The 18,752-nt window shown below is 49.7% G+C and overlaps 7 protein-coding genes across 7 annotated transcripts; all 7 read right to left on the bottom strand.

Moving 5' to 3' along the window:
* Window positions 1-284: 284 nt before the first annotated feature.
* Window positions 285-1,876, bottom strand: PV05_04178 (uncharacterized protein; the record flags this gene model as incomplete). The annotated part of the gene is made up of 5 exons (XM_013460564.1): window positions 285-642; window positions 695-957; window positions 1,012-1,500; window positions 1,550-1,630; window positions 1,688-1,876. 5 exons carry the CDS (start codon window positions 1,874-1,876, stop codon window positions 285-287), a joined length of 1,380 nt encoding a protein of 459 aa, XP_013316018.1.
* Window positions 1,877-2,003: 127 nt separating this feature from the next.
* On the bottom strand, window positions 2,004-2,387 carry PV05_04177 (uncharacterized protein; the record flags this gene model as incomplete). Its single annotated transcript, XM_013460563.1, has 2 exons — window positions 2,004-2,167; window positions 2,327-2,387. 2 exons carry the CDS (start codon window positions 2,385-2,387, stop codon window positions 2,004-2,006), a joined length of 225 nt encoding a protein of 74 aa, XP_013316017.1.
* A 1,355-nt stretch (window positions 2,388-3,742) lies between these two features.
* On the bottom strand, window positions 3,743-4,330 carry PV05_04176 (uncharacterized protein; the record flags this gene model as incomplete). Its single annotated transcript, XM_013460562.1, has 1 exon — window positions 3,743-4,330. One exon carries the CDS (start codon window positions 4,328-4,330, stop codon window positions 3,743-3,745), a length of 588 nt encoding a protein of 195 aa, XP_013316016.1.
* A 595-nt stretch (window positions 4,331-4,925) lies between these two features.
* PV05_04175 (uncharacterized protein) lies at window positions 4,926-6,087 on the bottom strand (the record flags this gene model as incomplete). The annotated part of the gene is made up of 3 exons (XM_013460561.1): window positions 4,926-5,197; window positions 5,261-5,954; window positions 6,025-6,087. 3 exons carry the CDS (start codon window positions 6,085-6,087, stop codon window positions 4,926-4,928), a joined length of 1,029 nt encoding a protein of 342 aa, XP_013316015.1.
* A 6,119-nt stretch (window positions 6,088-12,206) lies between these two features.
* On the bottom strand, window positions 12,207-13,997 carry PV05_04174 (uncharacterized protein; the record flags this gene model as incomplete). Its single annotated transcript, XM_013460560.1, has 4 exons — window positions 12,207-13,460; window positions 13,511-13,534; window positions 13,593-13,808; window positions 13,866-13,997. The coding sequence occupies 4 exons, from the start codon at window positions 13,995-13,997 to the stop codon at window positions 12,207-12,209; spliced, it is 1,626 nt and encodes a 541-aa protein (XP_013316014.1).
* A 783-nt stretch (window positions 13,998-14,780) lies between these two features.
* PV05_04173 (uncharacterized protein) lies at window positions 14,781-15,167 on the bottom strand (the record flags this gene model as incomplete). The annotated part of the gene is made up of 1 exon (XM_013460559.1): window positions 14,781-15,167. The coding sequence occupies one exon, from the start codon at window positions 15,165-15,167 to the stop codon at window positions 14,781-14,783; it is 387 nt and encodes a 128-aa protein (XP_013316013.1).
* A 1,128-nt stretch (window positions 15,168-16,295) lies between these two features.
* On the bottom strand, window positions 16,296-18,263 carry PV05_04172 (uncharacterized protein; the record flags this gene model as incomplete). Its single annotated transcript, XM_013460558.1, has 3 exons — window positions 16,296-16,411; window positions 16,483-16,711; window positions 16,779-18,263. 3 exons carry the CDS (start codon window positions 18,261-18,263, stop codon window positions 16,296-16,298), a joined length of 1,830 nt encoding a protein of 609 aa, XP_013316012.1.
* Between the last annotated feature and the right edge of the window lie 489 nt (window positions 18,264-18,752).

Genomic DNA, 18,752 nt, shown 5'->3' with positions numbered 1-18,752 from the left:
ATTCGTTTAGTCATATGATATTCGTCCTTGTGGAATTGCGTACGTCAATGGTATCAGCCAGATACACTCTTGAATATATCCTTTGCAGCTGCCCACTGGTCAGGAAACTTCCCATCCTGCCACCCACTGAAACCCTCGTCCCTCAGTGTCTGGACGGCCTGTATCCCTCGCAGAGCCATTCGAGAGCGTAGCCGCCAGGGAACGTCAAACTTATCCATTATTATCTCAATCAACACCGCATTTTCCGGTCCCTTTCGTGGCAGTTGATCCAATGTCTCTTCTAGTCAGTCGGAGTGGTGCATCTGTGATAGCTGGCATGGGGATCCGGGTGCGAGAAAACGTGAAGGATTTGAGCGAAATCTAGTTTGTTGATATCGTTGTATGGTTGGCGTGCCCCCATGGATCACCCGTTCAACCGTGTAACCGTCGTTATTAATGATGAATATTATCGGTGCCAAATTGTTTTTGACCATGGTGCCGACTTCCTGCATGGTTGACGCAAAGCTGCCATCCCCAGTGATTAGAATAGTCCGTTTGTGGTCAATCTGGCCAAGCTTCGCGCCATCGACGATAGCAAGCTCTGATCCCAATGCCGCAGGCGTGGCCCATCCGATACTGCCATAAAATGTCTGAGTGACAAAGCTAGAACGGTCAGCACAATTTTCACAGCAGTATGATAGGATGGCCAGCATACTGAGAACCAGGTGTGAAGCTCTCGCCGTGAAGGCCGAATGTACATGTCCCAGTGTCGCCAAAAACGACGTCTCCTGGCTCAAAAAATTGGGCCAGTCGTCCCCATACCCAGTCTTGAGTAATGATGTCTTGTCTTGAACTCTTCGTTTCAGATGCTGCTGAGAGTTTTGGAATCACGGAAGGCTTTCGTACTTTGGGTAGAGTTCGGACGAGCTCGGCTAAGAGTGGTTTCATGTAGGTGCCTTGGTGTAACTTGCCGTCAACCTGTCTCGAAGTGAGCGAGCAGAAATGTGGGTAGTTGGCTAAACGCGTTCTCACCATGACTTCGAATGGCCGGACATCAATTTGAGCCTGGCTGATCCTCCGAGTAAAACCTCCAGTGTTGGTGTCTGAAGGTACGTTGCCGAGGACAAGTACAAGATCACTTGTCTGAAACGCTTCTGCAACACCAGGCGAGCTGATGACCACGTTGTACAGGCCCACCATACATTTGTGAGCATCTTCTACTATGTGCTTACCCATCATAGCATAGTACACTGGGATTTTCAGCGCGTCTACTAGTTCCCGAACTTCTTCTACCACGCCGTGGCGTAACACTAGGGCGTCCACAAAGATACTCGGATTCTGCGCTTCTGAAAACCTTTTGACGATGGCAGAGACTGCGTTGTCTTGCGCAGCGCTGTATATTGGAAGAGAAAGATCAATTTTCTTCTGTAACAAGCTTGATGGTACCTGCAGGTCCACCACATCGGAAGGGAAGAAGATGTAGACTGGACGGCTTCGAACGAAGCATTCGCGGATTACACGCTGTGCCCCTAATGAGCTTATCATCTATGGTAATAATACTTAGGCTTACATCGATTTCTGCGGGAGCGTTGCCGCTGTGCCATAATTCTGCAGCGGCAACTCGGACTGGTTCTGACATCCTCTCGTATACCTGCGTGGACTATGGTCAGCTGGCCCGTGGGATAGTAGGATGTTTCTCTCAGCTTACCTTATGGTCTGGGTTGATATCATTGCAATGATGTATCACCAGGCGTTTTTCTTGCTGCTGGCGCGCTGTCTGACCCACAATATGTATCACTTTAACCTGCTCGGCAAAGGAGCCAGAGATGGCGCTGAGCGCACTCAGTTCGCCTGCAAAGAAAAGATCAGATTTTGATTCAAGAAATCGCTCTTGCATGGCTCTGTTTACCAACTCCATAAGTAGTGACCACTGTCGGGTGAGGTTTGAATTAGCATGAGTCAGACATGATGTTCAGGCGGTAGATGCGTTACTGACCAACCCAAGGAGCTCTTTTGACTCTTGCTTAGCCGTCAGCGGCGTATGCAGCACCCAGCTCATTCGCATTGCCCACTGTATATGTCAAATTAGACTTGACCAACTCTGATTTGAATAGTACCGACCCCATCTTAGACCTTGGACTTCGAAGATCGAGTCCAGCATGTGCAAATTGAAGTCTCCTGGCACCCCCTGTTATATGCAAAGTCATTAGGATGGAGTACAGTAGCATTGGAGGTTCAGCATTGCACCACATACAAACACCGAATTCACACCAATCTCCCTAATTCTGGTTCGGAGCTTACGGTTAGCATACGAAGCAGGATCTTGGAACAGTCTCTAGTAGCTCACCTTGACCATAGATAAGCCGCAAGCGATATCGTTGCCATCTTGCCGCTTCTTCATAGGTCATGAGGGGGACACACCTCAGGGCAAGGGAAGGAGTATGCAAGTAGCCTTGGACTGCGATAAGGCACGGTTGGAGAAACTCGTAAGATGTGTCCTCAGTGATCGATGCCTCCAGTAAGTGTTCATAAATGGGGTACCAATCCGCAATATATCCGCAAGCGGCCCGCATTCCGGGCGGAATTGTCGGAGAGATGGAACGTAAAACCTAAATGGCCTGATCCCTCGGGTTCGCTGCGACATGATCGTGCAGTGGCTGGACATTTGGAACGCTGTCTGTCAACTTATCATACTGATAATAACTAGTTTCATATAAAGCTTCAAATTGATCGGCCGAAAGCTGATAGATTTCTGTCAAGTCGAAATATTGGTGAAACCCCCAAGCCTGTCCGACCTTCCAAGGCCAACCTAAACATGAGCCAGACCTGGAGAAGGCTTCAAGTCGGTAGTCTCTGAGCCTGAGTTCGCATCTTACCTGGTGCTCATCAAGGAACGTACAGCTGTACGCCAAAGCGAAGAGCCAACAGATGATGAGTCCGATCTCGACAAGCCACTTCCCTATGGACGCCCTAAGGCTTGCTATCCTAGATCGCTGCCATTGTCAAATCTCGCGTCTCCTCAGTAGCCCTCTGGCATCCCATGTCCAACACTGTCGTTCAGAACTTCGTGGCCAATGTATGTCTACCACAATATTGGGAGGTGCTTCCTCCACCGGCCCCGGAAAGCTGATGGAGGGCTGACCTGGGCACGGTGTGAAGACTACACCAGCGTAGCTTACAGGCTCCAGCGACAGAAGTCAGCTGAGACCTTTGATTTCCAAGTTGTTGCCGTCCGTCAAATGCAGGATGCATCTAAGAATACCTGGCTGTTTCAGCTGACAAGGATGTACAACGAGTGGAGCAAGAGTCAGCCAGCCACATTACAACAGATTTGAACGGGATGCCTCTGATGTAACAGCGACAGTCATAGACAAGGGAAAGAGCTCAGTTTACACGGAAAGCAGGTGCCATAGCCTACAGTCAACGATTCGCGTTCTGCAAACCGCAGTCACAATCGGTTGTAGTGTCGCACTGTATATCCGGACAGGTTGTTTTCATAAATGGCATGTAGATTTACTAAGTAAACTGGGGTAGAAATACATAATGGCTATTGAAGTTGCCTGTTCATGATATCCGTGAGGAATACTAAGAAAAAAGTGCCAATCCTGCCGCGGGTGGGATAGGACGCAGCTCATGCGTGCAAACAGATTGTCTTGTTCCATGAGAGCTGTGGCCTTGATACTGGCCACTGTCAACTTCCTTCCTACTATTTAAGACCGCAATCTGAGTCTGGAGGTCTAGGTGCGGACTCCATACAGACGCTCTAGGTAAAGTCGGTCGACCAACCAATAGCTTGATTGTTTGGGTCGACTGCAGCGTTATTCACCACTTGCATAAGGAGCCCAAGTTCTTGAGCGTCATTTGCATTGGCGACGGTCAAGGAGTTGTTGGGCTGCCCGTATCGAACGACTCCTCCGGCTCCAATTCTGACTTCGTAGATGTCGTTCTGAGCAGCACCCTGCTGCCAACTCATGAGGACCGCTTGTGCACCAAGCGCAAGGAATCCGTATCGGTACTGCCCGAGTCTAGCATTGTTGGCCATATACCCAGCAAGCTGCGGAAGGTTGTTGAAGAAGGCCTGTGTAGTGGCAGGGGGGTTGTCCGCGCCTCTCTTGCCTTCGAAGGCAAGGACTCTCCTGCGCTCCATGGCACCCCCATTGTTTCTGACTTGCAGGACCACCATGTCTGTCCTACCATTGGCTGTATCTCTCCCTTCAGGGCAGATGATGAACGCCGGGGCGGGGAAGTAGTTGTGAAGCACTTCAACCCATTGTCCATTCACGATTGATTCGGCAACGTGGGCTTTTTGGAGGATATTCTGCCATGCAGCATTACCAAGTGGACCAGCCATGATATGGTCTGGGATGGCCGGCCAGTTCGGAGACTTCAAGAAGTTGGTATGTCCGAAAAGAAATAATCGTTACAAATGCTCTTCAAAAGGGAAATAGAGGAAAATATTTCAGTGAGAAGCCACTGTATCTTATAGTCCTCTTTCTTCCTCTCTGCATCACAACACCATCTACTGCCCCACGCAGCTGAATATGAAAACATAATATGAGGTGCAACAGCTGATATTGTGGCGCACGTCTTCCGGGAAGATGCAGATACGGCCAGGTAGACCGCAGTGGATTGCGGACTAAGGTAGGCGAGTCCGACCAATCAAGCATCACAGGACACCGTTGCCTCAGATTTAAAAGCTGATGTGCGGTAGCTTTGCAGGAAAACAGTGCAACCTTGCAGGAGCTGAGTTTCACGAGTAAAGCTTTCAATTTCGGGAACACCATTGGGCCTTTGTCTCGTTGTATCAACTGGGGTTGGTAGCACCCTTCCACGAATTCCACCCAACCAGCGGTGGTGGCGTCGGGTATAAGTGTCCTGCTGACCCGATCCAAAGATGATTCTGATTACGATGTCTATAAATCCTGAGAATCGAAAGTTTCCCGTTCTTAGACTTCTAAAAGCCTAGGCTTCTGGTTCAAGAGCCATCCGAAGCCTTCAACCTGGTCCTCTCTGAATTTCACGCTAGCTTGGAGGAATGGGAAGAAAATCCAGTGACAATGAGGTACACCAGGATAGATCTCGAGTTTAACTTTGACGCTGTTCTCTTCGAGGACATCTGCAAAGATCATGGCTTCGTCCCGAAGCGGGTCCATGCCGTTGATCTGCAAGAATGTTGGTGGGAGATCTTTATGGCCTTTGGGATGATTCAAGACCGAATCTATAGCCATTCTCGTCAGCACTATCCGTTCCTCCATACCCAGACAGAGTAATCGGAACTCACAAAGGATTGCATCTTCGAAATTAGGTTCGTAGGCCCTAATGAACATGTCGATGGCCGCCCTCGGCAGCACCAATGCATCCTTGTTGTGTTCATACGACATGAAGCGGTCCCGAAGTTTTTCTGGCAGCACTGACTCGCCACATACCAAAGGTACCGCTAGATACAGCCCTGTCAACGGCGGCGAAAGGTTATGGTCTCGAGCAAGAAACGCAGTTACGGCTGCCAAGTTAGCTCCAGCGGAAGTACCACCCACGGCGAATCCCACCGCCGGATCAGCACCCCAGGATTTGGCGTTGACGGCCGCCCATTTCAAAGCTGACCAACCATCCTTAGCCGCGTACGGAAACTTGAATCGAGGAGCCAGTCGATATGCACATGAGACACAAGTTGCTCCAAACGCGTTGACGATGTTTCGGGCCGTCTCCTCTTCATCTTCGGGAATACCAATGCAGAACCCGCCGCCGTGAAAGAGTACGACCAGTGGAACTCCTTCCGCCGTCGGCGTCACTGGTTGGTAGATCAGTGCTCGAAGCTGCATGCCATCTTCGGCGGTGTAGTGCGTCTCTGACCGCTTGACGCTGGCGGGGGATTCTCCTAGCCTAGCAATCTTCTGGGCGTCGAGTTGTTCGGCCCCTTTCTTGAATTCATGAATGTCGCTGTAGTCGATGCTTTGGATCGTGTTCGCCTTCAAAAACTTTACATGATGACTGTCAGAGGCTATATTCCTGGATGCCAATCCCAGCAGTCGCACAGCGCGTACTTACACCATCAAGTTCTGGGTCAATTACTCCCAGCTTCAAGAGAGCTTCAGTGGTTAATCGGCCCATTCTGGAAGCATAAAAGCCAGGAGCGCAGTCTTCGATATGAATAACCAAGCGACCCAAAAGGAAAGGTTGTCATCTACACTCTATACATGAAAAGAGACATACATATACTGACATCAGAAGCCTGGCAGGCACTGCTCATGGTAGCGACATCTTTATGGCACTGGAGGCCAACGGTAATTCTCGGTATCGGGCAGACGGAGCAGCGATTTGTCCCTAAATCTAGAAATGAAGAAGGCAAAAAGGTATCAAGAAGTCGGCAAAAAACTGCGTGACCGCAGCCGTGGCGCTTGACACGGAGAGAAGTGGGGGAGGGGCGGAGCGGATCATTTTATATCGATACTGGTAGCCAAGCTTTATGCAGAGTTCCCTGTCGTTCCCGAGCATGAACCTAGTAGACCTTGACCTCTTTTCCACTGCTCTTACTTCTGCTAGACCCGTGACTAGGATGGCAGGCTGACTTGACCAAGGTTGACTCTGTTGAACGAAGAACGACTCAAGCTAGGTCTCGCACTTCAGATTGACGGGAAAAAGAAGAGAAATCAAGATCGGTATATTGAAGATCTGGACATAGACCAGGAGCCTTAGTTTTTCATTCCTTACTGCACCTACAACTAGGCCGCTCCTCGCTTTGTCATGTTGTTATGAAACCAAGCACCTTCATATAATGGTCGTTTTGATCAGCCTCAGTGGCTTCGCTAATTGAAATTTACACCACCGCTGCAATTGAAAGTCTGGCCCGTGTAGAAAGCAGCCTCAGAACTAGCGATAAAAGAGAAAGTATGTGCAATATCCAATGGGTGGCCTCTCCTCTTGATAACCTGTTTAGCGACAACTGTATCGAAAAGGTCAGAACTTCCTTCGTGCCGTAGCACACCGGGCGTCTCAATAAGTCCAGGAAGTACTGCATTGATCGTAACTCCCGGTCCAGCCTCGATAGCAGCCGCGCGAACAAGTCCAACAATACCGGCCTTCGAAGCAATGTAGGCAGTCATCCCAGGCTGAGGATCTCGGAAACTCGCTGACGAGGTATGAATAATGCGCCCGTACGCGGCTTTTTGCATATGCGGTAGAACCGCACGGGTCAGATAGAAGGACCCGTCCAGATTAGTTGATATCGTACGGTGATACGAATCTGTTGGGTAGCCTTGTAAGGGATGGAATGGATATATACCGGCAATATTAACGAGGACGTCAATTTTATCGAATTTCCTGATTGTCTCCGCGATTGCGGTGAAGACGGACTGTGCATCACTGACATCGCAAATTTGAATATCCGCTTTATTTCCGGCGGTCTGTATCGATGCTTGAATAATCTGTAGCTTTTTCTCATCGATGTCTAGCAATATAACTTGGGCTCCTTGCTGTGCAAAAAGTTGAGCAGTGGCCTCTCCAATGCCAGACCCTGATCCGGTAATCGCGACGACATGGTGGGCAAACTTGTCCGGATATATCTTGATCGGAGGTGTACAGGCTCCTTTCTCGTGTTGAATCTCAGCCATTGATTGGGGTAAGACCTCCTACTGCTGCGCCGGTGATAAAGGGGTGAGTGATAACTCGATGACTGGGAGAGAGGTTCCGGACCTGATTTCTGAGGTTGATAGCGCCCACCTCGCAGATAAAATTAAAATTTAACCGAACTTGCCTAGAAGTGAAAGAGATTCGTTGTTGGATTATAGAAGGATTCGGATTCAGACGCGGGTTATAGTTAACAGGCACACAATTTCTCAGTACGCCGGGTCTCAGCCTTGCGACAGACCTGTGGAAGACCCTCCGGCGATAGTAACAGAATGTAGATTCTAGTACCTAGGCAGCTAGGCAATTCAAGAGAGTGACAGCAAGGGACTATGCATGACTACACCAGGATCCACTCATCTGCAGGCTCTACAGGACCACCTGGGCACTAGGCGCGCCCCGGGTAATCTGGAGAATATCGACCGTGGGCTGGGGTGGGGCCCGGCTCCGATGAGGGGCGGGATCGGGAGGGGGATATGCCAAGGTTTAACTTTGTTTATTGGCCTGGCAGCAGAGGCAATGGTAATCTTGGATGCAAAGCCAAAGGGACTTACAATTGAATGGAAACTGCAAACGATCTTCGTGGCATCGTAGTTTACCGGTGTGACGGAGCCTTGGAGAAATGGTTGACCTATGTTGACGCTTCGGCTTGAAAATTCGAGCAGGCAGGGTATATAGAAGACCAGTCATAAAGCGATTTCTATATTTTGATTAATTTCCAGATCGAATAACTTTCACCCTATCGTGGATGCAGCTTCGAGTAGGACGCCTCGCATCGATGGGGCCATAGGGTAAGAGCTTGGGCTGCCAGGAACCTCTAGAGCCTTGGGCAAACTACGCCACCGACATCTATACATATTATCATTAGATAACGACTAAATAGAGGTCCTCTTCCCCCGTGTTCAAAATTTTGAATTCTTTCATCGAACACACTGCGCATGGGGAAATTGACCCTTGATATCTTCCCCATGGGTACCTTCTGCCCTCTTGCGCATCGAGAAGTTTGGGATTGCCATCACACTCAACATTAGATAACTCCCAAAACATCTATTTCTACTCAGTCAGATCAGTCGAGCAGTTAGATCAGTCGGGTAGATTAACGCGCATGTCAATTTTCACTTCTTCCATATTCCCTCGTGTGTGTCCCATCCTTCACCCTCGTCCTGATATTTCGCATGGTCTACATGATCTGCTGCCGCATGCTTGAGCGCCACCGCTTCTATAGCCTGCGTTGCTTTGTTTATGATCACTACCGGTTGGTGCCCGTCCTCGCCGTATTCGATCTCCTCACAGCCGATCAGGTACACTGGCAATAGTAGGCTGCTGGGGCTGCATGCCTACCAAGGACCGATCACTTGTCTCCGGGGCCGCTTCTTCGCTCTCCAGACTTTATCGGCCTTCGTTCCATCGCTATGCCGAAGACAGACAAGTACCTAGGCACGGAGCACGGCGTAATGTTCCTACACCCTGGAAGCTTCGGCCCACAATGCCCAGAACTTTTGTGGGGTACTAGTGGGCTTCTCGCTAGCAGGCCTGGCAGGTGGCAAACCCCACGGACCAATATTTCCCCAGCGTCTGTCCCTCTTCCTTCAGCCAAGCACAGATCTTTAAACTTGGGCCAGAATCTGTACTCTTCCCTTATCCAGAAGAATCAAATCCGACGTTTCTTTGATCTCATTCAATGATCACGGTCCTTCTTCTAACTACTGCTATCTCAGACAATGGATTTTTTGCTTGACTGTGTATGTAGCTTCTGTGGAGCGATGTTTGGGCGCCGAGACCATCTTAGACGTCATCTCATGATACATGGGAACATCAAACCTTTCCAGTGTTCAGACTGCGCTCGCAGCTTCCCTAGACAGTGAGCACATCCATATAGCAAGAGTTCTAGTCTTGCGTCCCGGTTTGCGGCGAATGTCTACGCAGACGCTGACTTGACCCCCTTGTCATCAATCTGCAGAGATGCCTTGAGTCGTCACTACAGAAGCGTTCACGGAGTCCAAGCTGAAGAGAATCCAGCCGGAAGCACCCACTCCCGTAAGCGCATACCGTCTGCGTGTCAGAATTGTCGGCGACAAAAACAGCGTTGCGATGGCTGTAACCCGTGCGGCCGCTGTCGATATCGGAGCAGCATCTGCACGTATTCCACGACCGAACTACCTTCTGTCACAAACCAGATATCCCCTCTCCCTTCCACAAGCGACTCCTTTTTGAGTAACAATGAGTCGAGTTCAGTTCCGCTGCAGGATGTCTGCACCGCTGGGCCTCTGGAATCATCTCCTGCACTGGAGAGGCGGTTGACCATGGTCGGAATAACAAAAGCCTCTTCCCTTCAATCCCAGTGGACGGTTCCCACAGACGACATCATCTCGTCGGAAATGGCCTTTCCTTCGGCAGGTGCGTTTTGTCTTTGTGCTCTCCGATCGAACGCTAATTCATATCTTCTTGAAGAGCCAAAGAGAAACGATTTATCTTGGGACGACATATCCTTTCAATGGGACACGTTAATGAGAACTCCTTCAGATGTGTCTCAACCCTGTTTAAGCCCTTCTGCCAATATGATGCTTCCATCGAGCGTCGATTCAGCCACCGATCCCCCGATACCATTAATTCAAGCGGAAGACAGGTGCTCACAGACCATTGTTCCAATGAAACCCCAATATGTGCATCACCAACACCAGAATGCTGTTGGACCTTCCTATACTAGTACTTCTCAGACGAATCTACCGGTCACATGTTTTTTGCGAACCAGCTACGACCAATTGCGCGCGAGCTTGAGCGAAGTCATCCACCAAGGCGCGGACGCTTCTAACAATGTGCTTCTACCAACTAAAGAGTCACTCAACATATTTATTGAAAGTTATTTCGAAAATTTCTCTCCTCTCTTTCCGATACTGTCGTCGGTCGCCTTTATTGCAGACATGGAGCACTATCTGTTAGTATTATGTGTCTGTACAATTGGCGTGTCATTTCTTTCGGAGACAAGGCTCCAGACTTTATATTCTATGCGCTCACTCTTGCGGAAGAACCTAGACAGCATTGTGAGGATAACCTGATGGCTATCGTGCGCTTGAAAGCTGACTCATATATTAGGCTGGAACGGAGACATCGCTAGCCACGGAGCTTTGGTATCAGCAAGTCAGATTTTTAGCCTACGTTATCTTTAGCTGCAGCGAGAGCTATGAATCCCTGGATTATGCGCAAAGAGCCAAAGGCGCGTTCGTCATTTCGCAGGAGCAACGATTGCGGAGCCTCGATCGTGAAAGGTTGAAGCCCCACGTCATAACTTGGCTCCAATCCGAAGAGGAATTGGAGCTCTGGAGGAAGAAAGAGTCCAGGAAGAGAACTGCGCTTGCGACTTGGGTGAGTTGGATTTTCGGACTGACAACGGCGTTATGGCTAACATGCTCATGGGCAATCGAAACACAAGGGTCGCTGTTGTACGATGTTCGATCTATGGTGACCCTACGTACGCGCCAGCTCCCTATTCCGGCTTCGGAAGGACTGTGGGAAGCACTCACAATAAAAGAGTGGCATGCGGAGCGTTTAAAGCAAGGTGCGTCTACAGAAATCTTGGTGCGTGTACAGTTCTTACGCTCAATATAGGTCTAGATCAAGATCCGCTTACCCTAGATGACTGGGTTGAAATATTATACAAAAGTTCCGACATCCCTGAGACGCTTAGCGGTTTCTCGAGGTTTCTGGCGATGCTGGCCGTTACTCAGGACGTCGGTGAGTATATTCGAGCTACCAGAAAATTTCCTCGTCTCCCCAAGGGACCTAGGCAATCCCAACTGGAATGGACGCGAGTTCTCTCGAAGTGTTACGACAGGCTGAGCCGAACCCCGTGTCTCGAAAAGACTTGGCCCCTTCATAGGCAACTCATCTCGGAGGCCTACCATTGCACCATGATATCTATTCAGGTGACCTGTACCGATCTGTACAGTTTTGTAGGATTCAAGGCAAGTGGTCGAGAAGTTGATGTGACAAGGTATCGGCTCTCGACCTGGATGATGGAGCAGCCTGAGAGCATCCAAGTAGCCCTTGTACACGCCATTCAGATCATGGTCCAGACGCGCATCAAACGACCAAAAACTCCACATGCCGCACTGGCGGTTTGCATCGCGGTCCTAACAATTTGGGCATATATCGAGCTGAAGATAGGGTCGATTGAAATGGAGCTCGGTCGGTGTACAGGATGCAAAAGGGATACACTCAGTAGTATCGACCACTGCTGCTTGAAAGGAGTCATTTCTCACGAGTTGTCAGACTTTGAGTTGGACTTGATACGGGGAAACGTACAGGTTGACAGTCTTCTTTGCAAAAGTTTCGAGTTGCTGAAGACAATACCGTTTTGGCAGCTCAGCAAGGGGGTGGTAGCTGCTCTTACTTACCATTACCAGATCACAAGAGGCCTAGTAAGCTCCGCGACACTCTGAAATGAGATACGAAGTTTCACCAAAATTGAGATCGAAAGGGGAGTACGTGTAAAGTGAGATGCGTGCCAGACGGTTTTGTTCTTTTCACATAAAGGTACAACTGAGGGCAGGATGCTATGGCCCTCATCTAAAGCGCCGCGTACTGCAGTCGTGATGTTTAGCATTTGCTTACTTCGTTTTGCTGGAATATGAGATTGACGCAACTGGTGACTCGCGCCACTGTTTCGTTTGAGGATCCAACAGTTCTGTTTCCGCCTCTTTCCACTCTTTTGTGACTAGATCTGCACGTGCTTGGGACCTTGGAACAATACGGACAGGAAACGGTTCAGGCGCGCACACAAATCCTTGCGTAAGTCGCTCTTGGTCCGGATAGATCGGGGATCCGTTCTCTTGTTGAGCCGGCTCAATGTTGAATGCCCACAACATGCGCGAGATGCCGAGGAAAAGACTGCGTTCCGCGACATGAATGCCGGGACAGATGCGACGTCCAGCTCCAAAAGTGAATTGGTCGCGCTTTCGAGGGTCCGGGTTCGCAGCCGAGTCGCCGAGACTTTGTGTGTCGTTGTCATACCGAGAGGGATCGAACTTTCGAGGCTCAGGGTATCGCTCAGGGTCACGGTGGATCGACCACACATTGTTCATTACGCCAGCACCTTTTGGGATCAGGTAGCCCATATACTCGTCGTCTTGCGTTACTGCATGTGGAACAGCGCCCATAATAGTTGTCGGCATCCACCTTAGCGCCTCCTTCATACATTGGCGGACATATTGTAGATCTGCCTCATCATCCATAGTCGGAAGTTTATCAGGGCCAATCACTCGGTCAATTTCATCTTGAGCCATCTTTTGAGCCTCGGGATTTAGAACCATAGCTTGAACGAACCCGTAGAGGGTGCTTGAGGTTGTGTCCGACCCGGCTTCGAGGAGGGTACCCGATGTGTAGCAGGCCTGCTCATCACTGAAGCCGTCGACCCTTTGCGCCTCAGCCATGCCGACACAGAAACATGGCTTGATAGTACTTTCCGCAATAGCCGATTTTGCGTTTAGCCAATGTTCTAGATAGAGCTTCTTTTCGCGCTGGTGATGCTGTTGAGCTTTCTTCTGTGTCTGGTTTAAAAAGCTCGGTAGATATCTTAGGAGAGGAAAGAAATCAATGAGAGCTGCCGTGCCCGTCTGATTCAGGTCGGAAAATTTGGCAAATTCGGTGAAAAGCTGTTGCATTTTTGGGTCTTCATAAGTCGGCGTTCGCCAACCAAAAACCATTGAGGTAGTCAAGGCGTTAGAGTATCGGCGAATGTGCTTCAAGACGTCGTTCGGTTGCAACAGGATTTGGTATAACATTTGCTTGTTTTCAAGCACTTGATACGGGACGTAAGACCTAGCTGCCGAGATATTAAGCAAGCTATGGAACATCTTGCGGTACTAAAACACTTGTCAGCGCATCATGATTGCAGCACATTTCGAAACTATACCATTCGCCAAGTTGTTCCGTAGGGCTAAGAAAGAGTAAGCAACTCAGGTGCACGTAACTAACTTCCAAACCACAAAATTTACCATCATGAGGAGCCGTAAGCCTCCGCTGCAGAGGGTCTGACCGATATACATGTCTTGCCTGCTTGAGTAGATACCACTTCTCCGATCCAACAACTCTTTGACGGCCTCTGGGCTCGATAGGACGACTAGGGTCTTCGTGCCCAACATGAGGCTGTAAATCGGGCCATATTCCTTTGCCCACTTCTCAAATTGGAGGTGTGCGTCGCGAGAGGGCATCTATCCATACGCAATAAGGCTTTGTTCTGCAGAGAGACTGAAATGGATTGACCTCACCTGATGGATATTTCCCAGAATTGGTAGGGTCGGAGGCCCGGGAGGATAGTTCTTTGGTCTGCGCCCAACCTGCAAGAGGCATACCATGCCCGAAGCCAAAGCCAAAACAACCAGAAGGATAAGGGGCTGCATGTTTACTTTTCTTGGGCTTGAGTGACGACTCGCAAGCAGTAAAGTGGAAGTTTGAGCAGCGGGAACGACGCCAGCCGTAGAAAACCCAAGAATCTATTTCCACTTCATGGCCACTTTCGATCGACACCGGCTCAAATACCGATTCCTATTCTGACTACGTCTCTTATAGGGTAGTCCATCTCACGACACCTTCCAGAACAGTTTTCAGGCAAACTACGGGCACATGAAGGAGGCACTGAGAGCACTCGGATACCGTGACTTTGGAACAAGGATGCTCGGCAACGAGAAAGGCTGGGTCGGGAGGGCGGGAAAACGAGGGGCGGGTGCGGCCCACCAAAGGAAGCACAAGTCTCAATGCAATGCATCAAATCACGATGATGTTCCCTGTAGTCGCTCTAACAAGACTCCAGTCTACAATTCTCAATTGTCATCATTACAGAAGTCTAGGGAAGGAGGTATCTCTCTTCTACATTGACTAGTTACCATCCGTCTCCATCGGCTTGATTATTTCGTTCGGCAGAACATTTCGGCAGTTCAGTCGACATTGCACGAGATACGTGATCGAAGCGTTCTTGTTTGATGAGGGTACCGAGGTCTCACCAGATCAGGACTGGCTTGATCACCTTTCCAGAGAGCATGTCTTGAACAGCATCATTGGCGGCGCTAATGGGACACGGGCATTCCAACTTGTAGAGGGGGAATTCGCCTTTCAGGTAGAGTTCGGCCAGAAATGGAAGGAACTGACAATATCAAAGTTGGCGAGGTTTGTAATCATGATTGGAATCAGTTCCAAGCATAGCTTGCTTTCCCGGAAACGCTGTCCCCCTGGTGTGATTCACGATAAGATTCACACCCGTTGATAAAGGGAAACACCTCGATAGACATTTTGATTGTCAATGGAGGCGCACCCACAGTCACGGCTCTTCCGCACGGAGCTAGAGCCACAATCATGTCTTCGATTACTGACAATGCCCCCGAACAGTCATCGGCTCCAACACCACCTGTGATACGGCGTATTTTTTCAACCAGATTTGACTTGTACTCTTGGCCGTCGATAGTATGTGTGGCTCCCAACTGCTGAGCGAGTTCCAGGCGTTCGGCTCTGAGGTCCACCGCAATACTGACATCCAAGACCCCTGGATTCTGCTTCGCAAGGTACGATGCTGCCATGATCGCGGCGCAGCCCACTCCACCAATTCTGAAGACCACCAATGACCTAGTATCGTTTTCCATAGGTTTGACAATGTTAAACAAAGTCCCGGAGCGCGTCTGTATGCCGCAGCCCCGGGGTCCCAGTATTTCTGATGGCAGACTTAACTCGACTGGCACGCACGAAGACTCTTGAACAATCGCGGGGTTTGCAAATGATGACTGCCCAAAGAATCATCCGTGGACGTCGAGCTCCTCCCACTGTAGTGAACAACTGCCATGAGGCCGTGAGCACCTGAAATTGTGCCTCTCCATTTCCCCGCAAGCATATGGTTTTCCCTTGTTGCAAGTGCCACAAGTTCCACAGGAAGTATGGAAAGTAGAACGTGATCTCCGATTTTCACACTGCTCACGGCGCTACCAATCTCTTGGACCACGCCCGCGCCTTCATGCCCGAGGACAAGCGGGAAAGCCCCTGGGGGCTTCCCCGTTCGCACTGCATTATCTGTATGGCAAATGCCTGTGGCTCTTAGTCTGACGAGTACCTCGCGAGCCTGCAAGGGCTTTCGGTCGATGTTCTTAAGGTGAGAGGGCGCACCAACATATTCAACGATTAATGCAGTAGAGGTGGACGTTTTTTAAACTTGTTCGGTGCTGATGAAGTGCACTGGTCTGGTGAGGTTTAGATCGGTCGAGACTGCACCCGTCCCGCATAAGATATATATACTCAAATGTCTTCTTGACGTTTGCTTGTTAGAACATGCAAGACAGACTTTCGTATAATCAAATGTTTGGAGAGACTATCTATAATTGCGTAGCTTGAGTCTTTTCAATTCAGCCGTATGGCAAGATTGGCCGGCAATTAACTCATCTGCTATGGAGCGCTTCTAGAAGGCCCGATTTCTGCCCTTTTCTTTTTGGAGAGACAACACGATAATGAAAGACATGTTCATCCGAGTTTTTCATTTCCAACCGGAACGACGAATGTCTCATCCAGGTCCTAGTCCCACTGCAAGTCGCTCGGGACCAGCTCAAGATATACGTGCAATCCTTGCCATTGATGTGGTTTGCATGTCTATAAGTCTGGTCGATGTTCGATGTTGGTCTAAGATCTCCATGCCTCAAAACCCCCAGATCAGGCCCGCGTGTTCACTTATATTGAGGCAGCGGAGTGCCCATCAGAGACGCTTTGATCTGCAATGCCACAAATCTGGAAAAGTACCTAGCGTGGCCAACGGTACCGCCGATATACCATAATGCCGGATCTGTTCGTGCCATCAGCTGTCAGTCATGCACCTGCGCTTGCTGTTATGCCGGGATACGTGGAAAGACTCACGTCCAGAAGGTTTGAAGGCGCCTCTGAGCTCTCCTTCATCATCCAAACCCCAGTATTTCTCGATGTTCGAGGCCACCTTCTCGCCAAAGATTTTCACTACGTCTGCCTTTGCGTCTCCAATGAAGCCTGTACAAAAGACAATAACGTCCGCTGGGAGCTCGGTTCCGTCGTTAAAGGCGAGACCTGCTCGGGTGAAATGGGTCATTATAGCATTAGACTTCATCTTGATCTAGTTGTGAATCAAATCCGTTAGTGGAATCTAGCATGTTTCTGAATAGGTCTTAGGGATGACTTACTGCACCTTCTGAAATCAGCTTTGAGCATCCAACATCCACGTAGTGCCCGCCTCCTCTCTCACAAAGATGATACCAAATATCTCCGTAGCGTTCAACTCGGAAGCCGGCGGCTTCGAGAGCATCGAATCGGGCAGGATCTTGCTTAGCCATAGCTGCCAGGGCTGTATTAGCAATCAACCGGTTAACTGCATAAGGGGTCGACAGAAATTCGAAATCGGACTCTGATGTCGGTATGGTCGTATTGTATAAGAAGTCACTGAAGTATTTGTAGTTTTCGACGGGCACCACAAACGTACGCGCCCTTTGCACCATAGTAACGGAAGACAGTCCGGCTGCAACCATATCCTGAGCGACATCATGAGCTGTATTGGCCGTCCCCACTATTACGCCAGCTTTTCCTTTCCAGGCTTCTGGCGATTTGTAGTCCGTTGAATGAAGCACTAGGCCTTGGAAATTGAGTCTGCCTCGTAGATTAGGCATAACTGGGGTTTGACCGCATGCCCCAACTGCCATGATGATATTTCGAGTCCGGATAGACTTAACGTCGCTTTGCCTGACTTGAAGGGTCCAAAATTTGTCCTGCTCGTCCCAAGATCCAGCCTCGAGGTTAGTCTTTGGCCAGATATGCTGGTCAACTCCGGTTCTCCTGGCCCAGTCCAGATATCCTTTGGCGAGGTCGAATTTTGTCAAATACTCCTGGTATCCAGTGAATGTTCGATCAAATGGTAGATGACTGAACTCGCGCGGCGTATGGAGTCTAGTCGAGTTATATCGGTTCATCCAGTTATCGCCGATTTTACTATTGCGTTCGAGAATGATGTAGGATGTAACGCCCAATGCTTGGAGACGTGCCGCAGAGCCTAACCCTGCCTGACCAGCACCCACAATGACACAATCATATATCTCAGGTGATTCCTTGATGCCATTGACTCCATTGGCGTTGTCAACGCCATAAGTGCCGGCTTCTGATGTGGTCGAAATATCCTCTTTTGAGTTAATCCACGTAATTTCGTCGACGCTTTGAGCTCCCTCAAGATTGTCGATCACGGTTCGAATCAACCATATTTTCCATATACCTTGGTTATCACAGATCAAGGACAAGACCCCTCGACAATGAGCAGCAGGAGTTGCTCGCACATCAAAGGTGAAATGCACGTCGACCCAGTGACTTGGGCCGATCTGTACCGGCCTGATTCGGCCTGGTGTGAAGGAAAAGTCCTGACACTGGCGAGTTGCACAAGTTGATGTCCAAGCTTTGATGATCGACGCGGGTGTATAAAATGTTCTTAAAGATCCCGTGAGCGCGAAAGTGTCACGCCATACAGGTTTCTCGACCAGAAGGCTTTCGTTGAGGGTGGACAGTGATTTGACCAAAGACACAGCAGTCGCATCGTCAAGTTGGCTTGATATCTCTGAAGTTGGTAAATCCGTAAGAAGAGTCTCAAGTACGGTCCTTGGCGAATAGGGAGTAACTTCGACACCCATGGTGCTGGCCAACTTCAGTATCTCAGTAACGTTACAACCTCACTCGAGTGCAAAGCATGATCTGCGCCAGTACAATCTTGCCGTGATAGGCTTTGGATGTCCATTTATAGCCACCCAAACCAGACTTGAGGAGTGGTGTCTTGTCATGCTTGGTAATATGGTTATTTCCTTCAAGACGTCTGAGCCATGTGCCGGGAGGTTGGAGCTTTGAAGTCGCAAAAGAACCTATTACACGTTTACAGGTAACCCCGGAGGAGGGGCGGGCGAAGGGGGGCACCAGTAGCGGGCGATGGCAGCCACTTGTGCCATCTTTGCGAACGTCATACATTTTCTCCATAGCTTCAAGCTAAGTTCGGAGGAGTCCGATCTTTCTCATACATCTCGTCTTCTCCGGGGCACCAAGCCCAAATACGCAATTACCCGGACATTGCCTCCCTGAGCAAGCAAGGAATACGTGGAGGCGGATATAGATGTCCCGGGGGGAGGGGG

This window comes from Exophiala xenobiotica (genome assembly GCF_000835505.1).
Source record: "Exophiala xenobiotica strain CBS 118157 unplaced genomic scaffold supercont1.3, whole genome shotgun sequence".
Taxonomy (NCBI): domain Eukaryota; kingdom Fungi; phylum Ascomycota; class Eurotiomycetes; order Chaetothyriales; family Herpotrichiellaceae; genus Exophiala; species Exophiala xenobiotica.
Note: the sequence above shows the minus strand (reverse complement) of the source record. Positions and strands in the feature narration are given on the sequence as shown.